Genomic DNA, 20438 nt, shown 5'->3' with positions numbered 1-20438 from the left:
AATAGAAAAGAACATACTTTGAAATATTGGGTGCTGGTTTCCCCAATAATGCTGTATTTTGTCTTTGTGTTTTAAATTGTTACAGATAATGGTGACTTCAAAAGTAAAAGTAGTTTCTGGGATTGGTGGATTCTCTGCATGCATAAATGTTTCAACAACACATCAGCTCTTGAATTTTCTGCTTCGATTTAATCTTAATTATTATTTAAAACAGCAATGTATTTTTCTGTATTTTAATCAAGATTTAGTTAGATTAACAAGTGTTTAAATTTGAAAAACATGTAAGTCATATGGGATATACAGAAGAAAATGAAAAATATGGAGTCTTCTTTATGACATGAAAAGACCAAATATTTTCTCTTTTTTAAATATGAATTTTGACTTTCTAACACTGAACATTTACTATCATCTAATTAGCTGGATAGTTCTCGAACATACTCTCTAGATGAATTTTGTGAAGAGCAGTTACAGCAAGCTACCCAGGCATTGAAACAACTTGAGGACATCAGGAATAAAGCAATTTCAGAGATGAAAAGTACTTTTCTAAAGGTAATTCTTTAATTGTATCATATTTATCAAAGTTGCAATTTACTGGCTGAAGCAATTGATCCAAATTGCATCCCTGGAAAAAGTATCTGAAATGGAAAGATAAGGAACAAAGGTGATTAATTAACCAACTAACTGGTACTATGTATTTACTATATACAAGAATTTTTCCAGGTATGATATAAAATGCAAATGAATATATATTTTTATATATATGAATGCATATATGTGTATATCTATATACAACTTATGAAATTTAATATATTTAAATGCTAAGGATGATGACTCTCAAACTTCAGTGGCCAAGAGAATCACCTAGAAGGCCTGATAAAACAAGAGATTTCTGTTTCAGTAGGCACAGCCTGAGGATGTACATTTCTTTTTTCTTTTTTTTTTTTTATACTTTTAAGTTCTGGGATACATGTGCAGAACGTACAGGTTTGTTACATAGGTATACATGTGCTATGGTGGTTTGCTGCACCCATCAACCCATCATTTACATTAGGTATTTCTCTTAATGCTATCCGTCCCCTTGCCCCCAACCCCATGACATGCCCCAGTATATGATGTTCCCCTCCCTGTGCCCATATGTTCTCATTGTTCAACTCCAACTTATGAGTGAGAACATGCAGTGTTTGTTTTTCTGTTCCTGTGTTAGTTTGCTGAGAATGATGGTTTCCAGCTTCATCGGCATCCCTGCAAAGGACATGAACTCATTCTTTTTTATGGTTGCGTAGTATTCCATGGTGTATATGTGCCACATTTTCTTTATCCAGTCTAACATTAATGGGCATTTGGATTGGTTCCAAGTATTTGCTATTGTGAATAGTGCTGCAATAAACATACGTGTGCATGAGTCTTTATAGTAGAATGATTTATAATCCTTTGGGTATATACACAGTAATGGGATTGTTGGGTCAAATGGTATTTCTAGTTCTAGATCCTTGAAGAATCACCACACTGTCTTCCACAATGATCAAACTAATTTACACCCCACCAACAGTATAGAAGCATTCCTATTTCTCTATAGCATCTGTTGTTTCCTGACTTTTTTTTTTTTTTTTGTATTTTTAGTAGAGACAGGGTTTCACTGTGTTAGCCAGGATTGTCTTGATCTCCTGACCTCGTGATCCACCCGCCTTGGCCTCCCAAAGTGCTGGGATTACAGGCGTGAGCCACCGCACCCGGCTGTTTCCTGACTTTTTAATGATCGCCCTTCTAACTGGCATGAGATGGTATCACATTGTGGTTTTGATTTGCATTTCTTTAATGACCAGTGATGATGAGGGTTTTTTTTTATATGTTTGTTGGCCACATGAATGTCTTCTTTTGAAAAGTGTCTGTTCATATCCTTTGCCCACTTTTTAATGGGGTTGTTTTTTCTTGTAAATTTGTTTAAGTTCTTTGTAGATTCTGGATATTAGCCCTTTGTCAGATGGATAGATTGCAAAAATTTTCTCCCATTCTGTAGGTTGCCTGTTCACTCTGATGGTAGTTTCTTTTGCTGTGCAGAAGCTCTTTAGTTTAATTAGATCCTATTTGTCAATTTTGGCTTTTGTTGCCATTGCTTTTGGTGTTTTAGTCATGAAGTCTTTGCCCATGCCTCTGTCCTGGTATTACCTAGGTTTTCTTCTAGGGTTTTTATGGTTTTAGGTCTTACATTTAAGCCTTTAATCTATCTTGAGTTAATTTTTGTATAAGGTGTAAGGAAGTGGTCCAGTTTCAGTTTTCTGCATATGGCTAGCCAGTTTTCCCAACACTTTTAATTAAATAGGGAATCCTTTCCCCATTTCTTGTTTTTGTCAGGTTTTTCAAAGATCAGATGGTTGTAGATGTGTGGTGTTATTTCTGAGGCCTCTGTTCTGTTCCATTGGTCTGTATATCTGTTTTGGTACCAGTACCATGCTGTTTTGGTTACTGCAGCCTTGTAATATAGTTTGAAGTCAGGTAACATAATGCCTCCAGCTTTGTTCTTTTTGCTTAGGATTGTCTTGGCTATAAAGGCTCTTTTTTGGTTCCATATTAAATTTAAAGTAGTTTTTTCTAATTATGTGAAGAAAGTCAATGGTAGCTTGATGGGAATAGCATTGAATCTATAAATTACTTTGGGAAGTATGACCATTTTCACAATATTGATTCTTCCTATCCATGAGCATGTAATGTTTTTCCATTTGTTTGTGTCCTCTCTTATTTCCTTGAACAGTTGTTGGTAGTTCTCCTTGAAGAGGTCCTTCACATCTCTTGTAAGTTGTATTTTATTATCTTTTGTTGCAATTGTGAATGGGAGTTTGCTCATGATTAGGCTCTTTGTTTGTCTATTATTGGTGTATAGGAACGCTTGTGATTTTTGCACATTGGTTTTGTATCCTGAGACTTTGCTGAAGTTGCTTATCAGGTTAAGGAGTTTTTGGGCTGAGACGATGGGGTTTTCTAAATATATGATCATGTCATCTGCAAAGAGAGATAATTTGACTTCCTCTCTTCCTATTTGAATACCTTTCTTTCTTTTTCCTGATTGCCCTAGCCAGAACTTCCAATATTATGTTGAATAGGAGTGGTGAGAGAGGGCATCCTTGTCTTGTGCCAGTTTTCAAAGGGAATGCTTCCAACTTTTGCTTGTTCAGTATAATATTGACTGTGGGTTTGTCATAAATAGCTCTTATTATTTTGAGATCTGTTCCATTAATACCTAGTTTATTGAGAGTTTTTAGCATGAAGGGGTGTTGAATTTTATTGAAAGCCTTTTCTGCATCTATTGAGATAATCATGTGGATTTCATCATTGGTTCTGTTTATGTGATGGACTACGTGTATTGATTTGTGTATGTTGAACCAGCCTTGCATCCTAGGGATGAACCCGACTTAATCTTGGTGGATAAGCTTTTTAATGTGCTGCTGGATTCGGTTTGCCAGTATTTTATTGAGGATTTTTGCATCGATGTTCATCAGGGATATTGGCCTGAAATTTTCTTTTTTTGTTGTGTCTCTACCAGGTTTTGGTATCAGGATGATGCTGGCCTCAGAAAATGAGTCAGGGATGAGTCCCTCCTTTTCTATTGTTTGGAATAGTTTCAGACAGAATGGTACCAGCTCCTCTTTGTACCTCTGGTAGAATTCAGCTGTGATTCCATCTGGTCCTGGACTTTTTTTGGTTGGTAGGCTATTAATTACTCCCTCAATTTCAGAACTTGTTATTGGTCCATTCAGGGTTTCATCTTCTTCCTGGTTTAGTCTTGGGAAGTTGTATGTGTCCAGGAATTTATCCATTTCCTCTAGATTTTCTATTTTATTTGTATAGAGGTGTTTATAGTATTCTCTGATGGTAGTTTGTATTTCTGTGGGATGAGTAGTTGTCTCCCCTTTATCATTTTTTATTGTGTCTACTAGATTCTTCTCTCTTTTCTTCTTTATTAGTCTGGCTAGTGGTCTATCCATTTTGTTAATCTCTTGAAAAAAAAAAACAGCTCCTGGATTCATTGATTTTTTTGAACTTTGTTTTTGTGTCTCTATCTCCTTCAGTTTACTCTGATCTTAGTTATTTCTTGTCTTCTGCTAACTTTTGAATTTGTTTGCTCTTGCTTCTCTAGTTCTTTTAATTGTGATGTTAGGGTGTCGATTTTAGATCTTTCCCATTTTCTCCTGTGGGCATCTATTGCTATAAACTTCCCTCTAAACACTACTTTAGCTGTGTCCCAGTGATTCTGGTACATTATGTCTTTGTTCTCACTGGTTTCAAAGAACTTAATCATTTCTGCTTTAATTTTGTCATTTACCCAGTAGTCATTCAGAAGCAAGTACTATATGGTGCTGAGAAGAATGTATATTCTGTTGATTTGGGGTGGAGTGTTGTGTAGATGTCTATTAGGTTTGCTTGGTCCAGAGCTGAGTTCAAGTCCTAAATATCCTTGTTAATTTTCTGTCTCATTGATCTGTCTAATGTTGACAATGAGGTGTTAAAGTCTCCCACTATTATTGTGTGTGAGTCTAAGCCTCTTTGTAGGTCTCTAAGAACTTTCTTTATGAATCTGGGTGCTCCTGTGTTGGGTGCATATATATTTAGGATAGTTAGCTCTTCTTGTTGCATTGATCCCTTTACCATTATGTAATGCCCTTCTTTGTCTTTTTTAAATCTTTGTTGGTTTAAAGACTGTTTTATCAGATGCTAGGAATGCAACCTCTGCTTTTTTTTTTTTTTTTTTTCGCTTTCCATTTGCTTGGTAAATCTTCCTCCATCCCCTTATTTTGAGCCTATGTGTGTCTTTGTACGTGAGATGTATCTCCTGAATACAGCACACCGATGGATCTTGACTCTTTATCCGATTTGCCAGTCTGTGTCTTTTAATTGGAGCATTTAGCCTGTTTACATTTAAGGTTAATATTGTTATGTGTGAATTTCATCCTGTCATTATGATGCTAGCTGGTTATTTTGCCCATTAGTTGATGCAGTTTCTTCATAGTATCAATGGTCTTTACAATTTGGCATGTTTTTGCAGTGGCTAGTACTGGTTTTTCCTTTCCATATTTAGTGCTTCTTTCAGGAGCTCTTATAAAGCAGGCCTGGTGGTGACAAAATCCCTCAGCATTTGCTTGTCTTTAAAGGATATTATTTCTCCTTCACTTATGAAGCTTAATTTGGCTGGATATGAAATTCTGGATTGAAAATTCTTTTCTTTAAGAATGTTGAATATTGGCCCCCACTCTATTCTGGCATGTAGAGTTTCTGCAGAGAGATCCACTGTTAGTCTGATGGGCTTCCCTTTTCAGGTAACTCAACCTTTCTCTCTGGCTGACCTTTACTTTTTTTTTTTTCATTTTAACCTTGGCGAATCTGATGATTATATGTCTTGGGGTTGCTCTTCTCAAGGAGTATCTCTGTGATGTTCTCTGAATTTGAATGTTGGCCTGTCTTGCTAGATTGGGGAAGTTCTCCTGGATAATATCCTGAAGTGTGTTTTCCCACTGGGTTCCGTTCTCCCCATCACTTTCAGGTACACCAATCAAACATAGGTTTGGTCTTTTCACATAGTCTCATATTTCTTTGAGGCTTCGTTCATTCCTTTTCATTCTTTTTTCTCTAGGCTTGTCTTCACACTTTATTTCATTAAGTTGATCTTCAATCTCTGATATCCTTTTTTTCCACTTGATTGCTTTGGCTATTGATGCTTGTGTATGCTTCACAAAGTTCTCGTGCTGTGTTTTTCAGCTCCGTCAGGTCATTCATGTTCTTCTATAAACTGGTTATTCTAGTTAGCAATTCCTCCAGCCTTTTATCAAGGTTCTTACCTTCCTTGCATTGGGTTAGAACATGCTGCTTTAGCTTGGAGGAGTTTGTTATTACCCACCTTCTGAAGCCTACTTCTGTCAGTTCATCAGACTCATTCTCCATCCAGTTTTGTTCCCTTGCTGGTGAGGAGTTGTGATTCTTTGGAGGAGAAGAGGCATTCTGGTTTTTGGAATTTTCAGCCTTGGTGCACTGTATTTTCCTCATCTTCGTGGATTTATCTACCTTTGGTCTTTGCTGTTGGTGACCTTCAGATGGAGTTTTTGCGTGGTCATTTTTTTTGTTGTTGTTGATGTTGATGCCATTGCTTTCTGTTTGTTGGTTTTTCTTCTACCAGTTAGGCCCCTCATCTGTAGGTCTCCTGGAGTTTGCTGGGGGTCCACTGTAGCCCCTGTTTGCCTGGGTATCACCAATGGAGGCTGCAGAACAGCAAAGACTGCTGCCTGCTCCATCCTCTGGAAGCTTTGTCTCAGGGGGACCCACCAGATACCAGCTGGAGCTCTCCTGTATGAGGTGTCTGTCGACCTCTACTGGGAGGTGTTTCCCAGTCAGGAGGCACAGGGGTCAGGGACCCACTTGAGGAGACAGTCTATCCCTTAGCAAAGCTTGAGCACTGTGCTGGGAGATCCATTGCTCTCTTCAGACCTGGCAGGCAGGAATGTTTAAGTCTGCTGAAGCTCGCCCACAGCCACCCCTTCCCCCAGGTGCTCTGTGCTAAGGAAATGGGAGTTTTATCTGTAAGCCCCTGACTGGGGCTGCTGCCTTTCTTTCAGAGATGCCCTACCTAGAGAGGAGGAATCTAGAGAGGCAGTCTAGCTACAGTGGCTTTCAGGTGCTGTGGTAGGCTCTGCCCAGTCCAAACTTCCCAGGGACTTTGTTTACACTGTGAGGGGAAAATTGTCTACTCAAGCCTCAGTAATGGTGGATGCCCCTTCCCCCACCAAGCTTGAGCATCCCAGGTCGACTTCAGACTGCTGTGCTGGTAGCAAGAATTTCAACCCAGTGGATCTTAGCTTGCTGGGCTCCTTGTGGGTGGGATCTGTTGAGCAAGACCACTTGGCTTCCTGACTTCATCCCCCTTTCTAGGGGAGTGAATGGTTCTGTCTCGCTGGTGTTCCAGTTACCACTGGGGTATGAAAAAAACTCCTGCAGCTAGCTCGGATTTTTGCCATACCAGCCATCCAGTTTTGTGTTTGAAACCCAGGACCCTTATGGTGTAGGCACCTGAGGGAATTTCCTGGTCTGTGGGTTGCCAAGACCATGGGAAAAGTGTAGCATCTGGGCTGGATAGTCTTGTCCCTCATGGCATAGTCCCTCATGGCTTCCCTTGGCTAGTGGAGGGAGTTCCCTGACCCCTTGCACTTCCTGGGTGAGGTGATGCCCCACCCTACTTTGACTTGCCCTCTGTGGGCTGCACCCACTGTCTAACCAGTCCCAATGAGATGAACCAGGTACCTCAGTTGGAAATGCAGAAATCACCTGCTTCCTGTGTTGGTCTTTCTGGGAGCTGCAGACTGGAGCTGTTTCTATTTGGCCATCTTTCCTCACTAGTTTTTTTGTTTATTTTTTTTTTAATGTAGGCACTTATTGCTATAAATTTGCCTCTTAGTATTGCTTTTGCTGTGTCCTATAGGTTTTGATATATTATGTTTCAATTTTCATTTGTTCAAAGAATTTCAAAATTTCATTCTTAGTTTCTTCACCCATTTGTTGTTCAGGAACATGTTTAATTTTTATGTATTTGTATAGCTTCCGCTGTTTCTCTTGTTATTGATGTCTAGCTCTATTCCCTTGTGCTCAGGTAAGATACTTGATATGATTTTAATTTCTGAAATGTGTTGAGACTTGTGTTCTAAAATATGGTCAATCATGGAGAATGTTCCGTGTGCTGATGAAAATAATGTGTATTCTGCAGCTGTTGGGCAAAATGTTTTGTAAATGTTTGTGAGGTCCATTTAGTCTATTGTTCAGTTCAAATCTGTTGTTTCTTTGTTGGGCTTCTGTCTAGATCATCTGTTTGATGCTGAGAGTGGAATGTTGAAGTCCCAAAGTATTATTATATTAGGGTCTATCTCTTCCTTTAGATCTGACAATATTTGCTTTATATATCTGGATAGTCTAGTGATGTGTGCATATATATTTACAATTGTTGTATTATCTTGCTGATAATATTCCTTTATTATTATATAATGTCCTCCATGTCTATTTTTATAGGTTTTCACTTTAAATCTGTTTTGTTGATATAAGCATAGACACTTCTGCTTGATTTCGGTTTTTGTTTGCATGGAATATCTTTTTTATCCCTTCACTTTCAGTCTGTGCATGTCTTTACAGGTGTGGTAGGTTTCTTGTAGGCAGCATATAGTTGAGTCTTGTATTTTAATCACTCAGCCAGTCCATGTCTTTTAAATGAGAAATGTAATCCATTTACTTTCAAGGTTATTCTTGATAGATGTAGACTAACTCCTGTAATTTTAGACTGTTTTCTGGTTGTTCTTTAATATTCTTTGTTTCTTCCTCTCTTATTGTTATTTTTGCAGTTAGGTGGTTTTCCATAGTGATAAGGTTTGATTCATTTGCCTCTCTCCTGTGTATATCAGCTCTACTAGTGAGTTTTATAGTTTTGCATGTTTGCACGATAGTGGTTATCATCTTTTCATTTCCAGCTTTAAGACTGTCCTGAGTATTTCTCTTAAGTCCATTCTAGAGGTGAAGAATTTATTCTGTTTGGGAAATGTGTGAGGGGAGAAAAAAGACACACACACAATACCTTTAAGGGTAAACAACCTTTACCCCATGTAAATGGCAATGCAGATGTAATAAGCAAATGATATAATAATAATCAAATGATATAATAAGCAGATTGATATAATAAGCAAATTGCAATGGGAAGAGGAGAAGGAAAAGATATTTACACTCACCAGACTATGGAGGATTCACCACCAGACTGGGAAGCAACAGCCTGGGCTCCAGAGTTGGATACTGCACTCACCAGACTATGGAGGGTTTACCACCAGAGTGGGAAGCAACAGCCTGGGTTCCAGAGTCAGCCACTCATCTGTGCAGACAAGGAGAGGTCTCATGTAGCTTTGATGCAGTCTGGGACTGTAGCTTTTATTGTAACGAGTTTTTTGGCATGATGTCCACTCACGAGGGCCCTTCGTGACAGGGCTTAAGGAACACAGAAAGGTCAACTTTTTTTGGTGATTGTCTATTGTTTTTCAATAACTAATGTATAGGCTCTGAAACAGTGCTGGATGAACACCTCAAGGGGTTCACACAACCTGTTCTGGGACTTGGTGACCATTGTCCCTTGGTGTCCATGTTCAGTTGAGTTCAAATTTAATATTTAACTAACTTTTCCTCCTCAGAATTCCCTCAGTTTTTGCTTGTCTGTAAAAGATTCTATTTATTCTTCATTTCAGAAGAATTTCTCTGCTGGGAATAATATTCTTGGCTGATAGTTTATTTCTTTCAATATTTTGTATATATCATTCCAATGTCTCCTGGCCTGTAAAGTTTCTGCTGAGAAATCTGCTTATCTAATGGAAATTCCCTTATATGTGACTTGACGTTCTTGATGCTTTTAAAATTCTTTCTTTCTCTTTGACTTTGTCAATTTGACTATAATGTGCCCCAGAGAGGACATGTTTGAGTTTAATCTCTTTGGGTTTGTTTAGCTTATTAGACCTGAATGTTCATTTCTCTTGCAAGACATGGGAAATTTTCAGCTATTATTTCATTAAACATATTTTTCTTGCTTTTCTTCTCTCTTCTCTTTCTGCAACAAGCATAATCTGAATATTTGTCACTTAATGGTGTTCCATAAATCCTGTGGGTTTTCTTCACTGTTTTTTTCTTTTTCTTTTCTTTTTTTGTCTGCCTGTGTTATTTCAAATGCTTGGTCGTCAGGTTCAGAAATTTTCTTCTGCTTGGTCTAGCCTGTTGCTGAAGGTCTCAGTTGCATTTTTAAATTTCCTTCATTAAGTTCTTCAGCTCTAGGATTTCTATTTGGTTCTTTTCTATGATATGTATCTTTATTCAATTTTTTATTCAATTTATGAATTGTTTTCCTGGTCTCACTGAATTGTCTATTTGTATTCTCATATATTTCACTGAGTTTCCCTAAGATTATTATTTTGAATTATTTTTCTGGCATCTTATACATTTCTTTATGACTGGGGCCTGTTACTACAGTATCATTGTTTTCATTTGGAGGTGACATAGTTTCTTGTTTTTCAAGATGACATTCAGTATGTTGGAGGATGATCCCTTTATGTAGGAACACACAGATGTTTATTAGTATATACTTCCTTGTTTGATTTCCAAAACTTAAGTTATCTGCTTATAAGTGAGACACCAAACTTTATAGGCTTCAGCACATATAAATAGTCTTCTTTTTGTCTAATGTTTAAATACAGTATGAGCATGTAGTAAAAGTTGTAATGAAAGTTGTTGATAAAGTTAAATTCCAATATATATTAATCAGGCTAATAAAAATACTGTAGACTTTGCTGGACTGCTGTTGCCAGCAGCCACTGCCATTGTACTTTCTCATGAGGCCCCTGCTACCCCACTGGAGCACTTTTGCTGGCAGTCTCCTGCCAGAATGTGTTCACTCATGGCACCCCTGCTGCCCCCACCAGAGTACTTCCCACCTGTGGTGCTCATGCTTCCCCCATTGGAACACTTTTGCTGACAGCCTCCCACCAGAGCATGGTCACTAAGGACTCCACCACTGCCACATTGGAGTGTTTCCAAGCAGTGCTATTGCCTGCAGTCTGGGAGCACCTTGGCCTCTCCAGCCCAGCTGGGGCTTGCCCGTGAGTGATCAGAGCACAAAGCTATGGGCCCAGTCCTAGCCACCCAAGGTTAAAGCATGCTGCCCAGGAGTGTTGAAGTGACAGTTGGCACACTGAAAGCATTCAGAAACAAAGCCTTTCAACTTTACCCAACTTGCACCACAGCCAAATCCTTGAGGGCAATAAAGAACAAAAAAACAAAGCCCAGTCCAAAGAACAACAACTTCAAAGGATAAAAGAACATCAGCCTTCACAGATCAGAAACAGACAGCGTAAGAACTCTGCAACTCTAAAAGCCAGAGTGTCTTCTTACCTCCAAATAATCACACTAGCTCTCCAGGAAAGGTTCTTAACCAAGTTGAAATTGCTGTAATGTCACACATTTAATTCAGAATCTGGATGGCAAGGAAGCTCATCGAGGTACAAGAGAAGGTCAAAACCAAATCCAAGGAAAACAGTAAAACAATCCAAGAGTTGAAGGACAACCTAACCATTTTAAGAAAGAACCAAACTGAACTTCGGGATATGAAAAATTCACTACAAGAATTTCAAAATATAATTGGAGGCATTAGACCAAGCTGAGGAAAGAATCTCAGAGCTGGAAGATTGCTCACTTGAAGCAATGAAAAATAAAGAAAAAAGAAATTTAAAAATGAACACAACAGTTGAGAAATATGGGATTCTGTAAAGAGATCAAACAGCAAAGGTTCTTAAGCAGATTGAGTTTCCTTAAAGAGGAGAGCAAGTCACTTTGGAAACATATTTGAGGATATAGTCCATGACAATTTTGAAATCTTGCTAGAGAGGTCAACATGCAAATTCAAGAAATTCAGAGAACTCCTGTGTGAAGGAATTGATCATCCCCAAGTTAATCATCCCCAAGACATGTAGTCATCAAATTCTCCAAGGTCAACATGAAAGAAAAAATCTTAAAGGGAGTTAGAGAGAAGGGCAGATCACTTGCAAAGGGAGCCCCTTCAGGCTAACAGCATTCCTTTTAGCAGAAACCTTACAAGTCTACAGAGATTAGAGGCCTATTTTTAACATCCTTAAAGAAAAGAAATTCCAACCAAAAATGTCATATCCCACCAAACTAAGCTTCATAAGCAAAGGAGAAATGAAATCCTTGTCAGAGAAGCAAATGGTAAGGAAATTTGTTGCCACTAGACCTACCTTACAAGAGGTCCTAAAGGGAGTGCTAAACATGGAAATGAAAGAAGATTCCCTGCCACCACAAAAACACGCTTAAGTACATAAGCACACTTAAGTACATAAGCCATTGACATTATAACACAACTGTAAAATTAGGTCTACATAACAACAAGCTAATAACACAGTGACAAGATCAAATCCTCACATGTTAATATTGACCTTGAATGTAAATGGGCTAAATGCCCCATTTTAAAGGCCAACTGTGACAAACTGGATAAAGAAGCAAGACCCAACTGTCTGCTGTCTTTAAGAGACCCATCTCACAAGTAACAACACCCATAAACTCAAAGTAAAGGGTTAGAGAAAGACCTGTCTGGCAAATGGAAAACAAACAAAAAAAAAAGAGCAGAGGTTGCTATTCTTATATCAGCTAAAACAGACTTTAAACAATGATCAAAAAGGACAAAGAAGGCCATTACATAACAATAAAGAGTTCAGTACTAAAAGACTTAACTATTCTAAATATATGCACACCCAATATTGGAGCACCTAGATTCATTAAACAAGTACTGAGAGTCCTACAAAGAGTTTTAGACAACCACGCAATAATAGTGGTGGACTTCAACACCCCAATGACAGCATTAGACACATTGTTGAGGCAGAAAACTACAAAACTATTCAGGACTTAAACTTGATACTTGACCAATTGGATCTAACAGGCACCTACAGAACACTATGCCTAACAACAGAATATACATTCTTCTCATCAGCACATGGCACATACTCTAAGATTGACCACATATTTGTCCATAAAGTAAGTCTCAACTAAATCACAAAAATCAAAACCATAACAACCACACTGTTGGACCACAGCTCAAGCACAACCAGCTTCTGAGTGACTTTTGGTTAGAGAATGAAATTAAGGCAGAAATTTAAAAAAATTCTTTGAAACTAATAACAGACACAACATACCAGAATCTTCAGGACACAACTAAAGAAGGATTAAGAGGAAAGTTTATAGTGCTGTACGCCTACCTCAAGAAGTTAGAAAGATCTCAAATTAAGACTCTAATGATTGCACCTAGAGGAACCAGAAAAACAAGAGAGAACAAACCCCAAAGCCAACAGAAAAAAAGAAATTACAAAAATTAGAGCAGAACTGAACAAAATTGAGGCATGAAAATCCATACAAAAGATCAGCAAAACCAAAAGTTGGTTCTTCAGAAGATTAAACAAGTTTGATAGCCTGGTGGCTAGATTTATAAAGAAAAAAATAAAGAAGACCCAAATACACCCAATCAGAAATGACAAAGGTGGCATCATAACTGACCCCAGAGAAATACAGAAAAAATCTCAGTCGGGCAAGGTGGCTCATGCTTGTAATCCCAGCACTTTGGGAGGCCGAGGAGGGCAGATCACCTGAGGTCAGGAGTTTGAGACCAGCCTGGCCAACATGGTGAAACCTCATCTCTATTAAAAATACAAAAATTAGCCGGGTGTGGTGGCATGTGTCTGTAGTTTCAGCTATTCAGGAGGCTGAGGCAGGAGAATTGCTTGAATCTGGGAGGCAGAGGTTGCAGTGAGCCAAGATTGCACCACTGGAATCCAGCCTGGGCGACAGAGCAAGGCTCTGTCTAAAAAAAAAAAAATCTCAAAGACTACTATAAACACCTCTCTGCATACAAACTAGAAAACCTACAAGAAATGGGTAAATTCCTGGAAACACATAGCCTCCCAAGATTAAACCAGGAAGAAATTGAAATCCTGAACAGACCAATAAAGAGTAATAACAGACCAATTGAATCAGTAATAAAACACCTAAAAACCAATAACAGCCCTGGACCATATGGATTTGATTCTACCACATGTGCAAAGAGCTAGTACCAATCCTACTGAAATTATTTCCAAAAATCAAGGAGGAAGGACTCCTCCGTAACTTATTTTATGAGGCCAGCATCATTCTGATACCAAAACCAGGCAGAGACACAACAAGAAAAGAAAACTTCAGGCCAATATCCCTAATGAACACAGACACACAAATCATCAACTTAGCACAGCAAACTGAATCCAGCGAGCAGCACATCAAAAAGTTAATTTACCATGGAGAAGTAGGCTTTATTCCTGGGATGCAAGGTTGGTTTAACATATGCAAATCAATAAGTGTGATTTATTATGTGATCAGAATTAAAAACAAATACCACATGATCATCTCAACAGATGCAGGAAATGCTTTTGATAAAATTCAACATCCCTGCATGTTAAAAACTCTCAACAAGCTAGGCATTGAAGCCACATACCTCAAAATAATCAGAGCCATATATGGCAGGCACACAGTGAACATCATACTGAACATCATACTGAACTGGAACCATTCCCACTGATAACTGGAACAAGAGAAGGATGCCAAATCTTACCACTCCTGTTAAACACAGTACTGGAAATTCTAGCCAGAGCAATTATGCAAGAGAAAGAAACATAAAGCATCCAGATAGGAAGAGGTCAAACTATATGTTTGTAGATGATATGATTCTCTATCTAGGAAACCTTATAGTTTCTGTCCAAAGGCTCCTACATCTGATAAAATAACTTAGGAAAGTTTCAGCATATAAAATCAATGTACAAAAATCAGTAGCATTTCTATACACCAAAAACATCCAAACTGAGAGCCAAATCAATGCCATTCACAATAGCCACAATAAGAATAAAATATCTAGGAATACAGTTAACCAAGGTGGTGATAGATATCTACAATGAGAATTACAAAGCACTGCTGAAAGAAATTAGAGATGACACAAACAAATGGAAAAACATTCCATGCTGATGACTAGGAAGAATCAATATTGTTAAAATGGCCATACTGCCGGAAGCAGTTTACAGACTTAATGCTATTCCTATCAAATTACCAACATCATTTTTCACAATTCAAAAAGAAAAAACTATTCTAAAATTTGTGTTGAACCAAAGAACCTGAATTGCCAAAGCAATCCAAAGCAAAAAGAGCAAAGCTGGAGGCATCACACTACCCGACTTCAAACTATACAAGGCTACAGTAACCAAACAGCATGGTAAGGGTACAAAAACAGATACATAGACCAATGGAACAAAGTAGAGAACTCAGAAATAAAGCCACACAGTCTACAATGACAACAATGGAGAAAGAACTCCCTTTTCAATAAATGGTTCTGGGATAACTGCTAGCCATATTCAGAAGATTGAAACTGGATCCCTTCCTGTCACTATATAGAAAAATTAACTCAAGATGGATTAAAGACTTAAATGTAAGACCTAAATCAGTAGAAACCCTAGAAGAAAACCTAGGAAATACCATTCTGGACATCAACCTTGACAAAGAATTTATGACCTAGTCCCCAAATGCAATTGCAACAAAAACAAAATTGACAAGTGGGACCTAATGAAACTAAAGAGCTTCTGCATGGCAAGCAAAATTATCAACAGAGTAAACAGACAACTTACAGAATGAGAGAAAATATTCACAATCTGTGCATCTGACAAAGTTCTAACATCCAGAGTCTATAAGGATCTTAAACACCCCAACAAACAAAAAAACAAATAACTCCACTAAAAAATGGGCAAAGGATATGAACAAATACTTCTCAAAAGAAGACATACATGTAGCCAACGAATATATCAAAAATATGACTACCAATCATTAGAGAAATCCAAATCAAAACCGAAATGAGTTAACATCTTAAACCAATCTAATGGCTGTTATTAAAAAGTCAAAAAACAATAGATGCTGGTGAGGATGTGGCAAAAAGGAAACACCCTGCTTGTAGCAATGTAAATTAGTTCAGCCACTTTGGAAAGCAGTGTGGAGATTTCTCAAAGAACTTAAAAGAGAACTACCATTCAACTCAGCAATCCTTCTACTGGGTATATACCCAAAGGAAAATAAATTGTTCTACCAAAAAGACACATGCATGCTTATGTTCATTGCAGCACTATTCACAATAGCAAAGACATGGAATCAACCTAGATGCCCATCATTGGTGGACTGGATAAAGAAAATGTGGTACATATACACTATGGAATACCACCCAGCCATGAAAAGAATGATATCATATCCTTTGCAGCAGTATGATGCAGTTGGAGGTCATTATTTTAAGCAAACTGACACAGGAACAGAAACCAAATACCACATATCTTCACATATAAGTGGGAGATAAACATTGTTACACATGGGCAGGAAGATGGGAACAATAGACACTGGAGACTGCTTGAGGGAGGAGGGTGAGGGGAAGGTATGGGTTAGAAGGCAACCTATCGTTGACTATGCTCACTACCCATGTGATGGGATAATTCATACCCCAAGCCTCAACAATACACAATTTAACCGTGTAACAAACCTGCATATGTACCCTCAGAACGTAAAATAAAAGTAGAAGAAAAAACAAACAAATAAAAACAAAACAAACAAGTAAAAACACAATGTAATTTTCATATTGTTAAATTTAGATCTACTATTACTTGTTTTTGTTTTGCCTCCTCTGTCTTTTTTTTTTTCCTCTGTCCTTCCTCTTCTGGCTTCTTTAGTATTACTTGAAGAATTTTTAGAATTCTATTTTAATTTATCTGTTGCTTTTTAGGCCTACCCTTTAAATCATTTTTTGCTCGAGGTATTAAAATATCAATTCTTAACATTAACATCTAATTAAAGTTAATATTGGTAAAAAAAAAAAAAGCTGTAAACTAGAAATCATGCTATATTAACACAGAAAATCAATACTTGTTTCTCAATTGTTTTTTAAATTGTAGGTTGCAGAAAAGAATGAAATCAAAGAGTATTTTGAGTCAAAACTCTCTGAAGATGACACAACACATTTCAAGCTGCCTAAATATAGACGTTTATTAGAAACATTTTTCAAGTTTGTAATGCTGGTTGACTACATATTTCAGGAACTCATTTGTCAACTTATGAACACTGCAGTCACACTACTTTTGGAATTATTTAATGGTTCTGCTGGAATGCCATTTTCAGTGGAAAAAAAGAATGAAAATCTCATCAGGTAAATTACTTTTTTGAACTCAAAAAGTAACTTACAATTATAATATTTTAACATATTCCCACATATGGAGGAAATATTCAATAATTTAAGCTAGAGTTTGAAAATTCTCCTTGTGGTAGTGTACATGTACACATTTTTGCTATTAACAGAACTTATTATTTGGTAATACCTTACTTAATATTGGTGCTATAGGATGCCCAGTAAAATTTGAATTTCACATAAATGATACATAATTTTAGTATACTTCAAGTATTACCTGTGTTAAAATTATTGTTTATCTGAAATTCAGATTTCTCTGATAATTTAGCAAATATATTTTTTATTTGTTATATCTGGCAATTCTGTGCCTAAGTATACTCTGTCTTCCAAGTTCAGAGTTAGTTTTTAAAGATATGTGAGAATTCTGGAAGGAGCTACAAAGTCCAATTGCAATTTGAGTCAATTCCAAGAAATATCTGTTGAATATTTTCCCAATGAGAAAACTATCTGAAAAACATTTTTACCTTCTAAACACTACTGTTAAAAACAAAGCATTTTTCTTATTTTCCACAACTGGATATATCTACTGTAACTGGTGAAACAGGAATATTAATTGAAATGATGGCATACTTTGTAGCTGGTAAACAGGACTATGAATTGAAATGTTGGCATACTTTAATTTCTATTTATCAAAATTTAATAATATCATTTTAGGCTAATTAAAGTTTTATAACTAGGTAGCTGAAAATATATCAATTCAAAAAATTTTGAAGATTATTCAAGATAATATTTTGTTTTTCTAATTATTACTGAATCTACATAGCTAACATCACTTATCTAAGGACTTATAACTGGTTTGAGTCAGTGCCAGGATTTTAACCTATGTAAGAACACAACTATTTAGTGATAGTGCATTATAATTTTATTTCCTTTAAAACAATGTGTGTGTGTGTTTAGGAAAGGTCTTTATATTCTTAACATAGTTTTTGAAAGATATTATTATAATTAATTCGTCATATAGCAAATTTAGAAAACAAATATCCTTAATTCTGTCACTTAATTACAACATCTTATCATTTTTATATGATTTTTATAGTCTTTTCCTAAATGTTTTTCCATTGTTGTAATCCTAGTATACTAACTTATAGCTTGTTTTTTAAACACACTGTCTCCTGTATGCATTTTTTATGTTACAGGAAGAATATATATAGGTCAGGCACAGTGGCTCACGCCTGTAATCACAACACTTTGGGAGACCAATGAGGATGTATTACTTGAGGCCAGGAGTTTAAGATCCGCCTAGGCAACATGGCGAGACCCTGTCTCCACAAAAAATAACAAAAATTAGCTGTGCACAATGGCACTGGCTTATACCTGTGGTCCCAGCTACTTGGGAGGCTGATGTGGGAGGATCACTTGAGCCTGGGAGGTTGAGGCTTCAGTGAGCTGTGATCATGCCACTCCACTCCAGCCTGCGCAACAGAGTGAGATCTTATCTCAAATATATATATATGTAGGTTTAAGCACATCTTTTCGTGGAGTCAGACCACATGGGTTTTAATCTCTGATTTGACTCTTGCTAGTTTTACTTAGTTGAGCTATTAACCCAGCAGAGGTTGAATAAATTTGGCTGGGCATGGTGGTTCACACCTGTAATCCCAACACTTTGGGAGGCTGAGGTGGGAGGATCACTTGAATCCAGGAGTTCAAGACCAGTCTGGGCAACAAAGTGAAACCCTGTCTCTACAAAACAACAACAACAAAAAAAAACCTAAGAAAATTAGCTAGGCATGATGCTGCATGCCTGTAGTCCTAGCTACTTGGGAGGCTGAGGTGGGAGGATCGCTTGAGCCCAGGAGGTTGAGACTGCAATGAGCCATGATCACTAAATATATAAATAAATAATAAATAAATTATTTAGACTTCAATTTTCTCATCTATAAAATGAAGATAACAGTAATACCTATGCCATAATGTTGTTTGAGAATAAACACAGTAAATGTCTGATAAAAAGCATCAATCATTGTTGAATCTGTTTCCACTGACCTCTTAACAGTATTGATTAGTATAATATTTCCATAACGACTAATGATGTTGAATATCTTTGCATGTGCTTTTTGACCATTTATATATGTTCTTTGAGGAAATATCTATTCAAAATCTTTGTTCATTTTAAAATTGTGTTAGTTAATTAATTAATTCATTTAGATGGGGTCTTGTGTTTCTCAGACTTGTCTTGAACTCCTGGGCTCAAGTGATACTCTCACCTCAGCCTCCCACATAGCGGGGACTACAGGTTCATGCCATCATGCCCAGCTAAGTTATTTGTCTTTTGATTGCTGAGTTCTAAGAGTTCTTTATTTATTAGATTCTGTGGGTCATCTTTTTTTAATAGTATCCTTTGGAGTAAAAAAGTTTTTAATTTCTAATTTTTATTTAATTTTTAATTTTATTTTTATTTAATTTAACTTTTATTTGATTGATTGTGCTTTAAGTGTATCTAAGAAATCATTGCCTAATCCAAAGTCTTGAAGGTTTACTCTTGTTTTTATGTAAGATCTTATAACTTTAGCTCTTGCATTTAGGCTTTGATGCATTTTGAGTTAACTTTTGTAGATGGTATGAGATAGGGTCCAAATTTCTTCTTTTGTATATGAATATCCGGTTGTCCCAGTACTATTTGTTGAAAAGAATAACACTATTTCTCTCTCTATTGAATTGTCTTGGCACCCTCATTGACAGTCAGCTGACCAAAAATGTATGGGTTTATTTTCAGACTCTCAATTTCATTTCATTGCTCCATGTCTGTCCTTATGCCAGTACCATACTGTCTTGATTACTATAGCTTTGTAGTAAGTTTTGAAATTGGGAATTGGGAATTTTCTAACATTGCTCTTCTTTTTCAACATTGTTTTGGCTATTGTGGGTCCCTTGCATTTTCATATGAATTTTAGAATCAGCTTGACAATTTCTGCAAATATTCAGCTAGAATTTTGATAGAGACAGCATTAAAACTGGAGATAAATATGGGGAGTATTTTCATTCTAATAGTATAGTCTTCCAATCCATGAACATGGTCTGTCTTTCCATTTATGTAGGCATTCTTTAATTTCTTTCAATATTTTGTGGTTTTCAGTGTATGAGTCATGCATTTTTTTTGTTAAAATTTTTTGTAGATATTTTATCATTTTTTATGCTGTTGTGAATGGAATTATTTTTAAATTTTATTTTTCGGTTGTTCATTGCCAGCATATTGAAATACAAATGATTTTTGTATATTGATCTTATATCCTGCTACTTTGTTGAACTTTTTTTATTATCCCTGATAGGTTTTTAAAACTAATTGTTTAGAATTTTCTATATGCAAAATCATGTCATCTGCAAATAGAGATAATTTTACTTCTTTACCAATCTGATACCTTTTATTTCTTTTTATTGCCTAATTCCTCTGGCTAGTAAGTACTTCAATACAGTGTTGATTAGGAATGGTGAAAGCAAACATCCCTGTCTTGTTCCAGAGCTCAGGAGGAAAACATACAGTCTTTCATCATTAAGTATGATGTGCCTGGGGGTTTTTCACAGATGCTTCCTACAAGGTTGAGGAAGTTCCCATCTGTGTTAGTTTGTTGTCATATTGTCATAAAAAACTACC

General features: G+C 36.8%; 1 protein-coding gene across 24 annotated transcripts in view; it reads left to right on the top strand.

Moving 5' to 3' along the window:
- The window catches only part of DNAH14 (dynein axonemal heavy chain 14), a 499118-nt gene that overhangs the window by 74959 nt on the left and 403721 nt on the right, over positions 1 to 20438 (top strand). For 21 of the 24 annotated variants that reach the window (XM_054519536.1, XM_054519533.2, XM_054519594.1 and 18 more), the window contains exons 10-11: positions 418 to 549; positions 16557 to 16807. In XM_054519536.1, the coding sequence (XP_054375511.1) occupies positions 418 to 549; positions 16557 to 16807 (383 nt within the window). Of the gene's footprint in view, positions 1 to 417; positions 550 to 1620; positions 1973 to 16556; positions 16808 to 20438 lie in introns of those variants that run through there. The other 3 variants (XM_054519649.2, XM_054519654.1, XM_054519646.1) reach the window with 3 other exon arrangements.

This window comes from Pongo abelii, chromosome 1, assembly GCF_028885655.2.
Source record: "Pongo abelii isolate AG06213 chromosome 1, NHGRI_mPonAbe1-v2.0_pri, whole genome shotgun sequence".
Lineage (NCBI taxonomy): Eukaryota > Metazoa > Chordata > Mammalia > Primates > Hominidae > Pongo > Pongo abelii.
Note: the sequence above shows the minus strand (reverse complement) of the source record. Positions and strands in the feature narration are given on the sequence as shown.